Source organism: Hydra vulgaris, chromosome 02, assembly GCF_038396675.1.
Source record: "Hydra vulgaris chromosome 02, alternate assembly HydraT2T_AEP".
Taxonomy (NCBI): domain Eukaryota; kingdom Metazoa; phylum Cnidaria; class Hydrozoa; order Anthoathecata; family Hydridae; genus Hydra; species Hydra vulgaris.
The window spans coordinates 60,904,643-60,924,731 of record NC_088921.1 but is presented as its reverse complement, the minus strand read 5'-3'; the positions used below and the strand labels follow the sequence as shown (position 1 = coordinate 60,924,731).

The window sequence follows — 20,089 nt, the reverse complement described above, 5'->3', positions numbered from 1 at the left end:
ACTGCTCACAGCTGTATAAAAAGTATAAACCTTTTTAATTTTATTTAATGCGATATGTTATAATTTTTGCAATAGTCTGAATTATCATGGTTATTTTTAAATTGATTAATTGATTAATTCCAAGTATCTACGACTCTATTTGAGAAAAATTATATTTAGCATTACTTTTACAGCATGCCTTTGTTAATTTATACTTCAATTGGATTTTAGATATCGAGTTGTTTAATCAATTTATCTCTTCATAATCATTTTTTATTTTATATTGAAAAATTAGATCTCCTCGTAAATGACGTTCTTCTAGTGCTATTAAATCCATAGCACATAATCTTTCTAAGTATGGCTTTTTCTTTAAAGCTGGTACTAGTTTTGTAACTCTTCTTTGTATTTTTTCTAACCGCCGCACAGTGAATCAAAATCCATAAAAAACGGCAAAAAACCCCCCATAAAAAAGTATTTCTGGAAATTAATTAATTAAGTTATAATGTTACTAAAAACCACTAAAAGTCAATAATTAATTTTTTTGTGAACAATTTTCAAGATTTCACCAATTTATACGCCTTTTTCCGAGACTTATTTATTTTATTTTATTTATCGGAAAACTCGTTTAAAAAAATCTAGCTTTTGTGTCACTCTTTTAAGATTGACATGGGTAAAAACAGTTTAAAATTAAATTTGAAGTCATATGTTTAAGATGTTTGGCAACTACTAACAATATTTTTGACAATAATTTTTTTTTTTAGTTTTTCATTACTGAGATCTCAAAAATGTGTCATAAATTGATTTTTTTAAATTAGTTTAATTATGAGTTTAGTTTAAAAACTAAACGATTCCACTAGATTCCATGGTAGTTTTAATATTTCCCCATTAATAGGTAATATATGAAAGCAGAAAAAATAAAAATCATTTGCCCAAACTTGCCCCAATTAAAATAAGACCTTTCAAATACTTCGGTTTTTTTGTGTTTTTTTTTTCGTTTTTAATTAAAACTTGCCGTATAAAGTAGCGAATATTAGTTCATTGCTTTCATTCATTACACAAATTATACATTTAGTTCCTATTAGTAAAAAAACTCATACTCATGCAGATGGTGCTAATTATCAAACCTCAAAAACCAATATATGCAACGTTTGATGGCATAGTGCATGTTTTAAAATTAAAACTTGTGTATAAAATAACTTAAAATAGTTCATTGCTTACATTCAACATGAAAAGAATACATTTAGTTCCTATAATTCAAGAGTTAGGAATTAATCATGATAACTTACTCGAGGCTCTTCTACGTGAGTTTTGTAGACTGGAGGGTCTATACTATGAAAATATTGAAAAACCTGAAATGATAAATCTAAAGAAAACTCTAATAATATTTAAATGTAAATTCCGATCAAAATTGCGGAAGTATGCAAAAACCTTCTCTAGACTTTTAGAACACGAGCGAACTTGGTTGAACAAAGATATTACTGTTAACAAAAAAAATGTTGCATCAGGTTCAGGTAGAAAGTGCAAGAACTGGGAAGATTTAGGTGATAGAAGCAGAAGATCTAAGGTATTTATAAATAAATTAAATTCAACCCAGTTAAAAAAATAGTTTACAAGCTTATTATATATATATTAAATATTATCTTGTTTAAGGTTGCCGAAAAGGCTGAACATCCTGCTTAAGCATTGGCATTAGCTTCAATAAAAAAAGCCACTAGAGATCCTAGCAAAAAAGACTTCGTTGATCTTGTGAAAAGTGCTACAAACTCTGAAAAAGATAAAATCAAAAAGATAAATTTTCCGATAAAAATGAAAACCGAAGATGCCTTGAGCTTAAAAATTCAGTGTGACCTTTCTGATGAACAGTATCAAATTATTAGAAATTCATCGATAATACATAATGCAGATATTTATCCTTCACTTCATGAAATTAGGAATGTTATCACAAATGTTATCCTGAGGGTTTAATTGTGACAGAAACATCTGCTTCAACTTCTCTACAGGGTATGTTTAATCATACTCTGACAAGGATATTAACTTTTACGGAATGCCAAGACTCTATGAGAATGTTTGCTGAAATTGGGGGGAGGTTTAAAGGTCTACTTCATTTTAAAGGTGGTTTTGATGGTGCCTTTAGTCAAAGTGTCTGTAAACAAAAATACACTGATACAAATATTGCTGAAGCCCAAGTTAATGAACAAAGTCTTTTCCAGACAGCTGTTGTTCCACTTAAATTAACCATCATGAACAAAAATGTATGGTTAAATAAAAAGCCCTCTAGTACACATTACTGTAGACCCCTCCATCTCCAATATCAAAAAGAAACGAAAGAATTGATAAGAAATGAATATGAACTTTTAAAAGCAGAAATAAATAGACTAGTCAAGTTTGAAGTAAAGTTAGAAGTAGAGGAAGGCAAACCGGATACGACTATCACATTTAAGTTCAAACTAGATTTAACCATGTTTGATGGTAAAGTGGTTAATGCCCTCACTAACACTCTGTCCTCGCAATCATGTAATGATAATTGCGGAGCTAAGCCTAGTGAACTTAATAACCCAGCATTGATCAGATCTAAACCAATCAATGAAAAAGCTTTATTTTTGGGTCTTTCTACTCTGCATTGCTGGCTCAGATATTTTGAATATATTTTACATTTAGGATATAAATTAGATAGTAAAAAATACTTTGCAAAATCCCCTGCTGAAAAAGCATTAGTAAAAAGTAAAAAAACGAACATTCAACTGAGGTTTAGAGAAGAGCTAAGTCTTATAGTTCATATGCCCAAACAGAGTTTTGGCAACACTAACGATGGAAACACTGCCAGAAGAGCATTTGAAAATGCTGAAACTTTCGCTGATATAACGGGAGTAGCAGTAGATGTAATTATTAGATTGAGGACAATCCTAATAGCAGTATGCTCCTGTTATGAGTTGAACTCTGAAAGTTTTGGCCAGTATTGCTATGAAACTACAGCTCTTATACTCAAAAACTATTGCTGGTATGTGATTCCCCCAACTGTTCATAAACTCTTGGAACATGGTGTGCAGATATCTGAGGCATTAGAACTGCCAATTGGTTACTTTTCTGAAGAGTCACAAGAGGCTCTAAATAAAGAAATTCGCAAAGCTAGATTAAACCATACAGCCAAGATATCTAGAAAGAATGTTATGAAAAACCAGTACCAATACTTGTTGATTAGAAGTGATCCTGTAATATCAAACACTTGTTTTAAAAAATACAAGGTTGAAAATGGAAAAACACTTACCCCTGAAGTTTTATCTTTGTTAATGCTGTAATAATGAAATAAAGCCTTTTTATTAGTATTAGGTTTTCTTTTTTTGTTTTCTTGAAAGAAAAATTAGATAAGATAAATATTTATTTTGTTTTTAATATATTTTAATATTATATAATATTAAAATATTTTTCGAACCAGTTTTTCTTTTTAATTAATAAATGTTTTGGTTTGAGGAATTTAATTTTTTCAAATTAAGTCAGTCATTGTGCGAGTAAAAGTCTCTAGCGCGTATACGCCTAAGTAGTACGAGCCTTAGGCACAAGAAATATTTAGATTAAAAAATATGTGGTATTCTTTTATATGGTATTTTGGATCAAGGAATTCGATTTTTTTATTTAGGTTATATTTTACGCGCGTAAAAGACTGTTACACGCGTATGCGCGCGCCTTACGCGTCATAGGTACGCGTAAAAATTATTTTTAATGAAAAATTTAAATTTTTTGACCCAAAATACGATAATATTGATGTATCGCATAATTATATATGATAGTTATATAATTTTTGCCGTTTTTTCACCTTTCTGACTCACTGTGCGCCGCGTTGATCCCTGATAAAACAGGACGCATTGGGTAATCTTTCTTGAGTTTGCGCGCCTTAATCATTACATATACTATATGTAGTATACAATCTGATAGATATATTTTAAAATATGTAATTATGTTTAGCTTAACATACCTACGTATTTTAAAATACATCCATCAAAACTCCTTTTGGTATAATAATGCGAAACTTGTGCCTTTATTAAAGGAAAATTTCTCAATATTTTATTTATTTTTTAAATAAATTGCAATAGTTTTGTAACAATATTTTTGAAAGTAAATACATCAAAATCGTTTTAACAAATTTATTTTTCAAAAAGTTTATACACAGCCGTATGTATTGAATTCTTCGCATATTTTAGCGCATAGTAAGAAAATAATAAGAAATTAAAGCTCAAGGTACTTATTTGTAAGTTGTTTGGCACACAGTAGTGGAAATAGTTTATTTGAAAACAAATTTAAACCTGAAACGGTTTGCATTTTCAAAACCACAATACTTTGCAGATATATAATCTAAGTTTTGAAAATATTCTGTCGACGTCTTTCAAAAAAAGGGGGATTAAACGGGCAGGTCATGAATTTTTGGTGTTCAAGATATGGTAACTTTTTTTGGATGATGAAAACTTTAAATGTAAATGTAAATGTGAATACTGATATTAAATAACAATGTTTTACAAAAAATTAAAGCGACCGGAGCTTGGAAACAATATACACTTGAAAAATTGGGATCCATTTTCCCAAATCTTTAACAGTACCTATAATAAGGGCAAATCTGTTATTCCACTTCTCTTGTATGGTTCAGGTTTTGGAATCTCGGCTAAAAACAACGCTAAAATGTTAGCAAAGAACTTCTCATCAATATCATATATTGATTCCACTAGTCCCTTTCTACCCGATATAGCCAAAAAACAGGTTAGTCTATTGTCTGACGTATTACTCCAGCTTCTGTATCTAAAGTAGTTTTTCTGCTTAGATTCTTCTACAGACAGGTCCGGACAACATATCTGTTACAGTCTTGCAGAAGTGTTCTAAGGAACTGTCATCTATACTTTCAAAACTATTTAACAAGTACTTATCAGAGTCTTGTTTTCCATCCTGCTGTAAAGTGGCATCTGTTATCCTTATTTTTTAAAAATCTGATAGATTTTATTGTGCATTAGATAGTTGTGAAGAGGCTAAGGCTATTGCTCTTGACAACTCTCTGTTTTTATGACTAGCAACTCATTCTATTATCTCCTAATGAGGTTACAGCTCTAAAACTCAGTTTTATGGTTCTGAGGCCGGCTGGTATTTAGGTTTCTTGAACTCTGTGGTAGCTCTCAGAGAGGCTGATTTCATCAACAGCTAAAAAATATGAGTATTAACAGTGCCATTTTGCGCATGGATGATATCCCTGTTCGTATGCCATATTTGGATGCCACATTTGGAGCCCTTTGCTACGGCTTAGGGTTTATTAATATTGATGAGGCAACTAATTGGGTTATTAAAAAGTGTACTGAGTACTATCTATGCTTTGAGTCAAGTTCTTTAACAAATTTAAAAATGAATAAAATACTAAAAACTAAAAAACACAAAAAATCGTCGTCATCACCAAGTTCTCTAAACCTATTACTCACAATTATTCGTGGTCTTCTTAGTAACTTTTCTTTTGTTGAGTCTTATCTCTTGCAAAGTTCACCGGACATACTTGCTCTTTGTGAAACTCATTTGAGTTCATTTGTCTCATCTTTGGATCTTAGTGTTGATGGTTATCTTCTTTTAGTTTGTGTAGACTTTAATAGTCACATACTAAACCTGGGCATTTACATTCGTAAGAATTTACCCATTTGTCGGGATACTAGGTTTGACTATTCTTTTATGTGCTTTCGTTTAGCACCACTTCCCTTTATTGCCTATCTTTTTGTTTTTCTCTTTGTTCTATATTGCTCTCCTTCATCTCAAGACTGAACTCTTTTTGATGTTATTTCTGATCAAATTGACCAAGCCCTCTCTCTTTATTCATTAGCCAATATCGTTGTTGTAGGTGACTATAATGCACATCACACTGAATGGCTTGGATCTAGTGTCAGTGGCTCTGCAGGCATTGAATCATTTATCTTCTCTACTTGACTTATGTCTTGTTTCTGATCCTAGTCAGTGCTCAGTTTCTCTACATTGATTTTCTTCGTAACCTTTTGTCTTCCTGCTGACAAATGCGCTTCTAACATAACTTTGTGGATTCAGGCTTGCGTGGAATATTTTATTTCTTCTCGACGGTTCCAGGTCAAGCCTCACTCTTCTCTATAGTTTTCCTCACATTGCGCTGCTGCAATTTCCAATCAAAACCGTTACTTCCATATCAATCAGCAAAACAATTTTTCAAAATACAGACGTCTGTTTACTATTTCTAAAAATCATTGTAAAAAGGTTTTGTCTAACGTCAAAGCCCGTTATTCTCAGGTCATAAAATCTCGTATTTCATTACAAAAATTAGGCTCTCGTGACTTCTGGAGAATCTTTAATAGTATCAATAATAAGGGCAAATCTTTAATTCTACCTCTCTTGTATGTTTTAGACTTTGTCAGTGACTCTGCAGGCATTGAAAGACAATTGACCTCACCTAAAGACAAAGCTGAATTGTTTGCTAAGAACATTTCATCTATATCATCTCTTGATTCCACAAGTTGCGTTCTACCTGAGTTAGTCATCAAACAAGTTGATTCATTGCTTGACATTCGTATCACTCCAGCTTCTGTATCTAAAGTGATTTCTTGCCTAGACTCTTCTACAGCTTGTGGTTCGGACAACATACCTGTTATGTTGTTTATACTTTTAAAACTATTTAACGAGTACTTATCAGTGTCTTGTTTTCCTGCCTAATGGAAAGCGGCGAAATCTTTAATTAACAAATATTTACTCTCTCGTCTTGAATCTAATAACTTTCTGATCATCAATATGGATTTTCATCTTCTCGTTCTACAGCTAATTCGCTAACAGTAATAACCAATAGGTTTTATTGTGCATTAGATATAGGTGGAGAGGTTAAGGCTATTGCTCTTAACATTTATAAAGCTTTTGATAAAGTTTGGCATGCTGGTCTTCTCCATAAGCTTTCTTCTTACGGTGTATCTGATGACATCTTTAAGATTATTGAAGCTTTTCTTACTAATCATAGTATAAAAGTTGTTCATGATGAAAAGTACTCTTCCTCATATCCTGTAACTTCTGGGGTTCCTCAAGGCTCTATTCTTGGCCCTATATTCTTTTTTTTTTTTACATTATCTACCTTCCAGAAATTTTCAATCACATATCAAATCAATTGAAAACCAAATTATTTGCAAAATTAACATCTGCTGATGTTGCATCTCTTTACCGCGCTCGCCACTTTCTTACTCCAGACTCTATAAATCTCAAATCCATCCTCGCATGGAATACCGTCGCCACATCTGGGGCGGATCTTACAATAATGCTCTTTCTCTTTTAGACAAGGTCTTCTAACTCTAATAGTGGTTGCTTGCTGTCTTGTTGAAAGTGAAAATGTCAACAACAACAAAATGTGGAAAGAAAAAAAAATCACTTTTTTTTGTTGTAGTATCTTAAAATAGATCGATATTCATCGGAACAGTTAATTTATCTAAAAAAAAATTTCTTATTGTTTAAAAAGGCGACCAAGGAAAGTTTGAAACTCCCTCTATTTGAGGATGTTGTCAACTTTATGAGGTCATATCTTTTTAACATTAAAATATTTTTTTACAAAATGAAAATTTTACAGATGAATTTTAGTCGCGTTCATAATGGTAGAGTTTTTTTTTAATGCTTTTATTACCCTCTAACAAAGACCTTGGGGCCCTAATTTTAGATAATAAAGTTACTTGAAACTACATGTCCCATAAATAAGGTATTAAATAAGGTATGTCGGGAGTTGTACGTAACAGTGACTTTAAACAGGTTTTGTGGATAGTCTGTAAGACTTCTAAAAAGTTTGTATCCGCTCTCCTAAAACTGTTTAAAATCACAGTTAACAGATTCAGAGGCCTGTTCAGACCAAAAACTCAATCCTTTACTTGAATCGGAATTTGACAAAAGTGAAGAAATTCACATGTATGCTTGATAAGAGCAGGCAATTTCGTTGACACTCTTAGATTCTTAAAAAAAAAAATTAGCCAACTTTATATCATAAGCATAAAAGTATTTTAAGCTATTTAGCTTTAAAATAGTAATAACTGTCTTAAGATTTTAATGAGATTCACCTTCGTTTTTTATTTGCTATGCCAATAATAAGCAATTTGCTTACGCCACTATCTTTGTATTTTTTTATAGCCTATTCCTTCGTCATAGCTAAACTTTTTTTTTGACATTACATTCTGTCACTTTTTCTATATTATTCAAAAAAAACATTTAAATCCACCTCTAACGTCAATGCTCACTTTTAGAATGTAATCCTTTGACAATATTTTCTCCTTTATTACTGTCTCAACAAGTTCTTTAATATTTTTACAATAAACCAATTGTTTGATTCAAAATATGCTTTATAAGTTTATTTATATCCAAAATTGGGATTTTTTCAACTAGAAAAAGCGCTTTTGCAGAGCTTTTTGATTATTCATCGGAAAGCAACTTTGGCTGCAACTATGAATTTCTCTACTTTTGGGTGGTTTTGGGTTTTTCAATACTTTTGGGTGTGTATCTTAATATCAAAAGAACTTTACATCCAAGTTGTTTTTTTATCTCCTCTTTCTTATCTTTCTCATGCTTTTTTACATTTAGTACAAATACCATTTTTTTTAACTACTGCAGTATAAAAATTAAGTTCATACTATCTATATAGTTTATATAAATTTTCTTGCGGTATACCACAAGGTAGTATACAAAACAGAAAAATGTTTTTTATACTTCTTTACCTGTATTGTAAGCGTTTTTTACCGTAATTAAATTATTATTAAAGATTTGCTTCAAAACTAGTGCTCTAAGGTTCAAATATTTGTTGGGCGAGGGTGCAATAAAAGTATTAAATAAAAAAACCTCTATTACTAAGAACGCGACTAAAATTCATTTGTAAAATTCTCATGTAAAATAATATTTAAAGTTTCAATTTCTACATTTTCTACTTTCAGATTTTTCAGGTATATATTGTTTCTAGGCTCTTTTTAATTTTTTGTAAAGGTTTGCACCATCTCTGTAAGTTACTTATCTTTATTATTAGTTATTTATCACAAAAAATTTATGACCTGCTCGTTTAACCGCCTTTTTTTTTGAAAGACGTGGATAGAATATTTTCAAAACTTAACTTATAATTGTACAAAGTATCGTGGTTTCGAAAATGCAAACCGGTGGACATTTTTTTTCAAATAAATTATTTCCAATACTGTGTAAACTCTTTGCTTTTATTTAAATTTATTTAACAAAAATTACTATACATATAATAATTCCTAGAATGATATAAAACAGCAAAAATAATTTAATAATACTGTAAACCTAATAAGATAATTTATCTTTAATAATTATAAATTGAAAGAAATATATTTAATAAAAAAGAAAATAATCTGAGGCTTAATGAAGTATTAACAATATACAACCAATCAATACACAATAATTTTAAAGTTACTTTGGCGAAAAAAAAGAAATTAACCTACTCAGGAAGCAAGGATAATGACTTGCCTATGCCAGCGAGTTTGTTAAATGGTGTAATAAAATTTAGTTCCGGGATTGCCTCTTCTGGGAAGCCGTAACAGGGTCATTGTTGAGCCTTTATAACGTATTAACTTATAACAAAGTTTTGTCATAGCAGACAAGACAGACATTGGGTCGATACTGGCCTATCAGTGATGAATATACATTAACTTAATATAAACTACATCTATAGCATTTGCGTTTACAGCGCAACCTTTTGCATCCACCTTAAAAGTAGTTTTTTACTTTTAATACAAATATATATTTTAAAAACTTTATTATTAAAAAAAAGAATTTTCAAGTGAGAATCTATTCCATTTATTTAAATTCTATTTTGCATACATAATAATTTATAGATAAATCGATTTTTAAATGTATTTTAGTAAAGGAAATTTATGTTTTTAAAACAATTTCTATACAAATTATTGCAAATTAGTTTAGGTATGTGCGTAAATTCGGTTTTTACGAAAACGTTTTTTTCAGCCAAATTTAGGCCGAAAAAAGCGTTAGAAGATTTTTATAGAGTGGCATAGCATAAACATGTTTTGCGGTGTCATTTTTTAAAAATATGTATTAATATAAATATTTTTTAAATACTTTAAGAGTTTACTATAGTTTTGCATAATTTTTTTCTTTTTCTTTTATTTTAATACACATTTCTTTTGATCTTATTGATACCGAAATCTTTGTTCTACTTACTGCATCAAGTTTGTATTGAAAAAATGTTGTTCCATTAATAATAAAGCTCGTTGAAATACCTTCCCAGTGGGCACAGAACCTAAAAAAGTCGTCTTTTGAACGTTTAACTACCTAGATTCTTTGCTTCAAAAGCTAGATTCGTGGTTCAACACTACCTAGAGGTAGTGTTGAACCACGAATCTTGCTTTTAAAGCAAGCGCACTATCCACTGCGCTACGGCTGCTCAATCTTAACTATATTTGATGTTGGTTTAGTAGAACATATAAAAACATGCAAATTAAAATCAAAAACTTTTATAAAAACTTAGTATTTTTTTTTAATATAATTTTTTTAATTATTAGAAGATAATGTAGACACCCCTCGAGGGCTTTTAATACACCTGTATATATTTACTGCCTTTTTTTAAGACTTTTTTGATATCAAGCTGTATGCATTGTAACAAAAATTGACCAAGTTTTGACATATTAAGTTAAAAAAAACAGTTTCTTTAACAAACCCATATGTCAAAAATGTCGTAAAACGCCATAACTTTTTGTAGAATTGTTTAACTTTAAATTACTTTATTGGAGCTCTTTCTAATGATATATAACAATTTAGTATTTAACCATTTTAAAAACGGTTATACAGAAATTAGTTCTTCTGTTAAATAAATAAGGTTTTATATTGGATATGTGGTATGACTACAAACAAGTGAAGAAAACCACTAGGGAAAGAAAAATTCAATAGAATTGTAATAATTGGTTTTAATAATTATTTTTTAAGACAATAATTGAGAAGAATCCTAGCTCGGGTTGATACTTTCTTAATAACCTCGTGTTAACAATATAATATAACCGTAACAAAACTTTAAACTCTACAAATCAAGAATACCCAGATAAACCGGTAATATAATAACAAAAAGCCATAAAAATCATATCACTTTTTACATAAACTCCTAGGTTGACTTGGTCAACTAATAAAATAAATCTTTTAAACGCCACAAATTTTCACCTGCGCTTGCCGCCTGTCTGGTCAGCCGCTAACTAATTGACCTGAACGTTTCATCGGAAGCAATCACACCTGGTTCATCTTCGATTACTTTATTATTTTTATTTTCGATCAATTTGTTTGGCTTGTTGTAGCTAATTTATCTAATGTATTAATTTTCGAATAGGTTGAAAACAGGTTGTTCAAATTCCTTCTTTGGATAAAATTTGTAAATGTGCGCCTCATACTTTTCCATCAGTTCCTCTAATAAGTTTAAAAACTTTTTCCATACGCCATTGACTTTTAGGGATCTTGGTATCATCTCTTATAAGAACTACATCATTCGCTACTAGTTGTTCGGTATACGAAGTTTTATCTTTAACATGTAAATGGTGTTGTTTAAGTTCATTAAGATACAAAGTTGAAAATCTTTTCCAAAATTTAAATATTGCAGTTTTTAAAAATATTGTTCTTTTGGAAACATCTTCAGGTAGTATGTAAATTTCATTCAATTTATTATGAATATTTCGACCAAATTAAATGTTATGGTGTTAAAGCTTCTTGAGTATCATCCTCGCTTATGTAATACAAAGGACGACTGTTTATCACAGATTCAATTTCACATAGTATTGTTTCTAATTCTTCGTTAGATAGAAGAGCCTTTCCAATCGTTTTCTTCAATGTAATTTTAACAAATCTAACTAAACGCTCGTAAAATCCACCGCACCAGGGGGAAGCTGGTAAAATAAACTTCTGTTTCACGTCATTCTTTATCATAAATATTTAAACTTCTTTAGATTTAAAGGTTTTAAAATTATCAGAAATAATAAGTTGAGGATAACCTCTTCTTGCTGCAAAACGCTTAAAAGCTCTTAAGAAGTTTGGAATTTTCATGTCAGGTGTGAGTTCGAGATGGATTGCTCGACTAGACGCGCAAGTCAATAGCAAAACATATCTTACAGACAGCGTCCTTAATTATTGTTTTAATAAATAAAGGTCGTGAGAAATCCAAACCAGTTGATTGAAACGAATATAAATTATTAACTCGAAAATCAGATAAATCTAGGCTGCTAGGTACTAACAATGTTCTTCCTTGGAATTTCTTGCATGTTACACATTGTCTAATAATACTTTTAACGTTGATTTTCCTTTTATTATACATAATTGGGAACGTACTTTATTCAGCGTCGATTCGATTTCATGATGCAATACTTTTTCATGACAGTTACGAATGAGTAATATCGTGAACCAACTTTCTTTGCCTTGTAATATTAAATGGTGTTTTGCTGTAAAGTTCAAGTTGGCATTTTCAAATCTTCTTCGAAATCGCAGTAGTTTATCTTCATCATCGAATAACATAAGTGAACTTCTTAACTTATTCAAATCTTCTGTCGTTTCGTAAAAATCTTAGTTTGTCTTTAATCCATTCATTGAGTGCATATTTGTACTTGTTTGTAGTCAAAGTTACTTGTTTGTTTAATGGTAGCATTTTCATTGTTTTTAAAAAATTGTTAGTAAATCAAAAAACATATCCAGTAGTTATAATTAATTTTTAAAATGAACTAAATCTACCTGCATCAATAACACAACTAAACCTGGCGATGATTCCGACATTACAAACAACTATATTTCCCCCTCTTTTACATTCAGACATAATATCCACATTAAACTCGTTATCAACTGTAAATTCTTTAATCTTTTCATTCATATTTAACAAAAATTCTGGTCCTTTTAACCAACATCCTAAATCAACAAAATTACTTATGCGAGTAGGAAAATCAACTAGGTTCAATTCTCCACTAATGTGATTCCATTTTTGTCTATCAACAATTTTTCTCTACCCATGGTTTCCACGTTCTCTCCTTTCCCTTAATCCAATACAATGCTACCTCTGAGTCACACCAACAAATTACACTATCAAGTTTTACTCTTCCACTCAAAACTCTTAACACCTCCTCTATAAGTCTGCTCAGTAACACACAACCTAGTAGCTCTAGTCTAGGTATACTTATTTCTTTTAAGGGCAAAACAAGTGACTTTGAAACTAAAAACTTTCTATTCACTCCAAAACATGTTTCTGTAACTAGATAAATAACAGCACAATAAATAAACTTAGAGCTGTCACAGAATCCATGTAACTGAACACGCTTACTATCTTCAATAACTCTCTCAAACACAAATCTTGGAATTCTAACTGAACTTAACAACTCAAGGTCTTAGAAAAATTCTATCCATACTAATTCTATTCTACCTGCTACTATTTCACCCCATTCACTGTTATCTTTACAAATCATTTGAAATATAGTTTTTACTCTTGAAGTTTTCGGTGTTATAAAATCTAAGGGATCAAAGAAAGATGCGGCCATTTTTAAAATATTTCTTTTAATAGTTTTGATTGCTTTAGCTTTTTTAACAAAATCTTTAAATTCAAAAACAAATTCATCTTTCAATATGTCCCACTCAATTCCTAAAATCTTTATCAAGTTATTGTTATTATATTTATTTATCATAATTTCACTTTCAAAATATTTTAATTCATCAACTATTAGATTACATTCTGGGTTTTCATTCCTAATTGTTTCCTTTTTATTAAAATAATTTTGTAATTCCTGATCATTTGTTACCCACTTTTTAATTCAAACCCTGCATCTAAAAATATACTTTTGGATTTTTATAAAACATTTTTCATCTACATAGTCATCTAAATAAAGATCAACCTTATATTTTATCATTTTTTATGTACTTATTCAGATGGTGTTTTAAAGTGGCATTTAAAAGAAAGGGACTGCTAGTTAAATCAAAAACAACTCTAAGAAATCTATATACAACTAATTTATCCTCCTAATCAGATATTCTTTTGTACCACCAGAATCTCAAGTAGTCTCTGTGTTCATAAAAGATTTCAATGTTCAAGAACGCTTGTTTTATGTCAGCAATTATTCCTATAGCATTGAACCTAAATTTTAGTAAAATATCAAATATTTTAAGTAATAAATTCGGACCCGAATACAAGCAATCATTCAAAGACGGTCCCGTCGTAGATGCATAGAAAACAGCTCTAATTTTAGTGGTATCTTTATCTCGTCGAATGACAAGCCTATGAGGCAAATAATGTACACACCCTGGTTCTTTAAATATAATTTTTTTTTCAAACATCTTCGCTTCCAACAAGGCTGCAAGCAACCACTAATAAAGTTGGAAGTTACTGGAAGAGAAAAGATAAAGATTGTAGAGCAAGATAACAATTGACAGACGACTTAAAGGATTGTAAACTATATGAAAGCAAGATGAAGGAAGCAAATTCCAAAGAGCTAATGTCTGAGGAAAAAACTAGACGAATAAGCGTTTTTGAAGCATTAAGGAACAGTCACAGAAAAAGAATAAGACTTAATTGAATGACGAGACTTGTATAAAAGAGAAAGAGCATCATTATAAGATCCACCCCAGATATGGCATCAGTATTCCATACAAGGCCGGATTAGAGATTTATAGCGATAGAGAATAGAATCCGAAGTTAGAAAGTGTCGAGCTTGATAAAGAGATGCAACCTTAGCAGATGCTAATTTTGCAACTGATTCGATATATGGTTTACAAGAAAGATTGGAAGTAAGAGTTAATCCTAGAAGATGAAGAGTAGATGACTCATCGACTACATCACCTTTCATACATATAGGAAGATCTAAATTATTGCGATAACGATTGGCTGAAAAAATTGAATTTTATCTGAATTAAAGTTCACCAGCCACTGTGAGCCCCATGCTGTAGCAGAAGTGAGATCCTTTTCATGCTCAAATGCCCCCTCCAAGCAATCAGAAGGTGTTGGTTTCTTATCATGACAAGAATAAATGGTAGTATCATCAGCAAACAATGCCACCTTAGATGTGAGAATATCTGGAAAACCGTTAATGTAAATTAAAAAGAGTATAAGGCCAAGAATAGAACCTTGAGAGATCCCTGAAGTTACAGAATAAGAAGATGAGTGTTGTCCATTGAGGACAACTTTTATGCTACGATTAGAAAGGAAGGACTCAATAATCTTAAAGATGTTGCCAGATACACCAGAAAAAGAAAGCTTATTGAGAAGACCAGCATGCCAAACTTTATCAAAAGTTTTAGAAATGTCAAGAGCAATGGCCTTAACCTCTCCACTTTTATCTAATGCACGACAAAACTTATCAGTTATTACTGTTAGCAAATCAGCTGTAGAACGAGAAGATTGAAATCCATATTGATGGTCAGAAAGTAAGTTATTAGAATCAAGATGAGAAATTAAGTGTTTGTTAATTAAAGATTCAAAAACCTTGCTTTTGATAGAAAGAAGACTAATTGGCGGTAGTTAGACAAATCAGATCGCTCTCCAGTATTTTTGAAGATAGGGATAACAGATGCCATTTTCTAGCAGGCTGGAAAACAAGACTCTGATAAGCACTTGTTGAATAGTTTTGATAGTATAGACGACAGCTCCGGAGAACACTTCTGCAAGACTATAACAGTTATGTTGTCCGGGCCACAAGCTGTAGAAGAGTCTAGGCAAGAAATCACTTTAGATACAGAGGCTGGAGTGATACGCATGTCAAGCAATGGATCAACCTGTTTGTTGGAAATATCATGTAGAACACAACTACTGGAATCAAGAGATGATATTAATGAAAAGTTCTTAGCAAACAATTCAGCTTTGTCTTTAGGTGAGGTGACAAAGTCTGAACCATACAAGAGAGGTGGAATTAAGGATTTGCTCTTATTATTGTTACTATTAAAGATTCTCCAGAAGTCACTAGAGCCTAATTTTTGAGATGAGATACGAGATTTCATGACCTAAGAATAGCGGGCTTTGGCGTTAGACAAAACCTTTTTACAATGGTTTCTAGCAGTAATAAACAGACGTCTGTTTTCTGGAGAATTGTTTTGCTGATAAATATGGAAGTAACGGTTTCGATTGGCAATCGCAGCAGCACAGTGTCAGGAAAACCATGTAAGAGAGTGAGGTTTGAAATGGAATTGTCGAGAGGGAACAAAAGATTCCATACCATCCTGAATCCACGAAGTTAGGTAAGAAGCACATTTGTCGACAGGAAGACAAAAGATTTCTACCCAAGGGCCATCACGAAGAAAATCACTGAAAGAATCCCAGTCAGCTTTACTGTAGTTGTAAAAGGTACGATAATAAGGGGATTCAAGTGATGAAGAAGAATGAGATGTTAATTTTAGAGAGATCAAACTGTGATCAGAAGCACCTAAGGGTGAATGTGGAGAAACTGAGCACTGACTCGGATCAGAAACAAGACATAAGTAGAGTAGAGAAGGTAAATGATTCGGATTGTCTGGAAAACCAGTTGGAAAGTTGACTTTTGAGTTAGGGATTGAGAAAAGTTGAGGGCTTTAATGCCTGCTAAAGTTGAGGGCTTTAATGCCTGCAGAAGCACTGACACTAGAGCCACGCTATTCGGAGTGGTGAGCATTAAAGTCACCGACAACAAATATTTTAACTGATGAATAAAAAGAGAGGGCTTGGTCAATATGATCAGAAATAACATCAAAAAGATTGCAGTCTTGAGATGAAGGAGAGCGATATAGAACAAAGAGAAAGTAGGTCTGGTGAACTTTGCAAGAGATAAGACTCAACAGAAGAAAAGTTACTTCGAAGACCATGAATATTAGTGAATGATAGGTTTACAGAACTTGATGATGATGATGGTTTTTTGCGTTTTATTGTTTTCGGTACTTTATTCATTTTTAAATTTGATTGAAGAACTTGACTCAATGCATAAATAGTACTCAGAACACCGTTTAACCGCCTCACCGCTATTAATAAACCCGTAACAAAGGGCTTCAAATATGGCTTCCGCAATGCACACCAAAAGTACAAACAGGGACACCATCCATGCGCAACATTGCACTGTTAACACCCTGATATCTCCCAGCTGTTGATGGAATCAGCCTCTCTGAGAGCTACGACAGAGTTCGGGAAATCTAACTACCAGCCGGCCTCAGAACCATAAAACTGAGTTTTAGAGCTGTACCCTCATTAGGAGATAATAGAATGAGTTGCTTTGTCATATAAGCAGAGATATAAGCAAAACCCATGCATTGAGTCAAGAAAATCCAGCATTCAACATCCTAAACTGGAAACAATGTATTAAAAATACATCTGCGCCAGCCTAATAGATGAAGAAGGGGTGCGAGGCTGGTCAACATATAGAATCTGTTTACCCCTTAAGTCTTTGCATAGGAGGCCTTCTACAAAACAGTAGCTGGATGCATTTAACATCTGCCTAAGATGAGTATTTTTATCGAGACACTATCTCTAGCCTTTACTCAACCAATAGCCCCAAGGCAGGGGTGTTTTAAGTCGGAGTTGGCATCTCCTAGCCTTTGCCTAAAAAGGCGTATCCTACAAGACAGTAGGACATGAGCAGATTGTACTGGGTTACATGTTACCAGTAGTAGGATAACCTGACCTCACTGATATCATACTCACTAACTCTTTCTACTATATTACTATTTTCATATTCTATGAAAATTTGATTATATTCAGCGACCAGTTTTTTATCGTTTAACCTATTTCTTAAATTAGCTAAACGTTTTTTACAAACTTTGTAGTTATCAGGTAGAAGGTCATGTTCAGTTTTGAAAGGTAACTTGGTTATATATTGTTCTCCATTATGTGTGATATCCCTTTCAAACTGATGCATCACACAACTCTTAGGAGATTCTATGGTCTCAACAGGCCAAAATCTATTTAGATCTTGCTTAAGCTCATCTATTTCACTCTCTACCTCACAGTGCATAGAATGTCTCATGAAATATGACTCTGCAACCTTTTGAGTATTATTTTTCCGTGGGATAGGACCACTTAATACACACCCTAAAACCGTATCACTAGCTACTAAACTATCCCTTGTACTTCTAATGATTCTTCCAGACATAAAACTTTGATAAAAATCTATACCTACTAAAATATCAACATGAAAGTTTAGAGGCCCGTCGTCATGATCAGCTAATGAAAGTTTAGCTATTTGTTTTAATTGACTACCAGCCAATGACATATTTTGCCTTTGAAGAGGGCAACAAATAATGGGCACACATAATGCTTCCATATAAACGCTGATATATAAATCTGAATTTTTGATATATAAATCTGAATAAATATATATATAAATCTGAATTTTTATGTTTGACCTTAAGCTTAGCAACATTTAACAATTGCAATGTTAGTTCATTATCCCTCCCAGATGTTTTAATTATAGTCTTTTCTTTTCTAATAATCTTTAAGTTTAATCTTTTTTGAATATTTTTGCTTATACAAGACCGTTGGCTACCACTATCAAATAGGATTCTTGCCTTTAAGAATTTATTTTCATATATTGCACTTATGTTTTCTCTAGCTGTTTGCAACAAAATAGTTGAGAAATGTTGTGTCGCATGCCCAACAAAACTGTTTTCTTGTTCACACAAGGAAATATGATGCTTTCTTTTGCACTTAATACAAATATAAGTTGCCTTAATATTCTGATATTAAGGCAACTTAATATCAGAATATTAAGGCAACAGAATATGATTAATATTCTGTGAATAAAATCCTGCAGTTGTGTAAGGCTGACTATTTACTTCTCTGTATTCAATATTTTTACTATTGTTAAACAACACTCTTTTGCATTTAATTCCTCTCGAAAATATTTTAGTAATATTTTCAACACTTGGCTCTATATCATTATAAAGTTTCCTTAACCCATCAACATTATCACTATTTTTCACTTTTACTAGTTTTAATAATGAATCCATGTGTGCAGAGATTAGAACTTGTGGGTTACTATATCGTTTGGTCAATAAAGAAACTAATTCTCTATAATTTTCAGACGATAATTTTATAACCTATTACTTTTTAATTTTATACTAATAGTATGATTTAAGGATCTCAAACCATTTATACTTTACATTATATATTATATATTTAAACCATTTATAGTATAAGTAAATGATATAGGGGAGAACCTTAATGAATAGGACAGTTTTCGTAAAATGCATTTTTTGAGGTTGATAAATTTGTTTAAAAATTACTTTGAAAATAGTTTGATAACTGTTAACTCTCGTACTATGATAAACAAAAACAAAAAAAATTGATTCCGCATATGGGTATTGGTAAAAAGAGAGTTTTATTGGACCATGGCATTTGTCCCATTCATTAAGAACTACTTATTGAATGGGACTAAAAAAATTATTAAATGGGACAAATCTAAAAAATAATAAAAGAAGAGAGGTCCTAAGTAAGTTTCAAGGCAGTCAAGCAGTAAAAGTAGTTTCTAACATTAGGGAACCCGAAAAAGCTATAAATATGGCAGAATGTCTGCATATATTGACAAACCTAAAATAATTTTATTAAAAAATATATGTATATTAAAATTAAATTAAAAACACGAATATTTGTTTTTAGTAAAAAAAAAAAGCGTTGTTTAAATGATTGGATATAATTCCCAGTAATGACACATTTCCAATAGGGAAATGAGTCATTGCCTGCAGCATCCCTATGCTAAATTATAAATAAACAACTTTATACCATATAAAGTATCTAGTTTAATTTCAAAAAACTCAACAACAAAGCATCTTATTAGATATTTAAAAAATTCATTTTATTTATGTTTAACCAAGAAACCAAAATCAACAATTATTGCTTGTTGCAAAGTACATGAAATAAAAACCAATAAATCAAAGAAAGTGTAGAAATATTACTAGTCAACTTCACATAGTTTGCATTCATAATAGCGCTTCTTGCTGTTATTATTACAATTACCACATATCCACCATTGACAAGTTGCATTTGCATATTTTGCAAGTATTTTGTTGTTGTTGGTTTACAGGTGCATTTTTTACAGATGACACAATTAAAAAATCTGCATCAGAGTTTTCTGTTTCTTTCACTCTTTTGAGGTCAATTTTTCTTTTTCAATTTTGTGTGTTAATTTTA

General features: G+C 31.4%; 1 protein-coding gene across 1 annotated transcript; it reads right to left on the bottom strand.

Moving 5' to 3' along the window:
- Window positions 1–12,950: 12,950 nt before the first annotated feature.
- On the bottom strand, window positions 12,951–18,224 carry LOC136076206 (uncharacterized). The gene is made up of 4 exons (XM_065789680.1): window positions 17,591–18,224; window positions 14,676–14,830; window positions 13,365–13,601; window positions 12,951–13,295 (listed from the first exon to the last, which is right to left on the bottom strand). The coding sequence occupies exons 1-4, from the start codon at window positions 18,222–18,224 to the stop codon at window positions 12,951–12,953; spliced, it is 1,371 nt and encodes a 456-aa protein (XP_065645752.1).
- Between the last annotated feature and the right edge of the window lie 1,865 nt (window positions 18,225–20,089).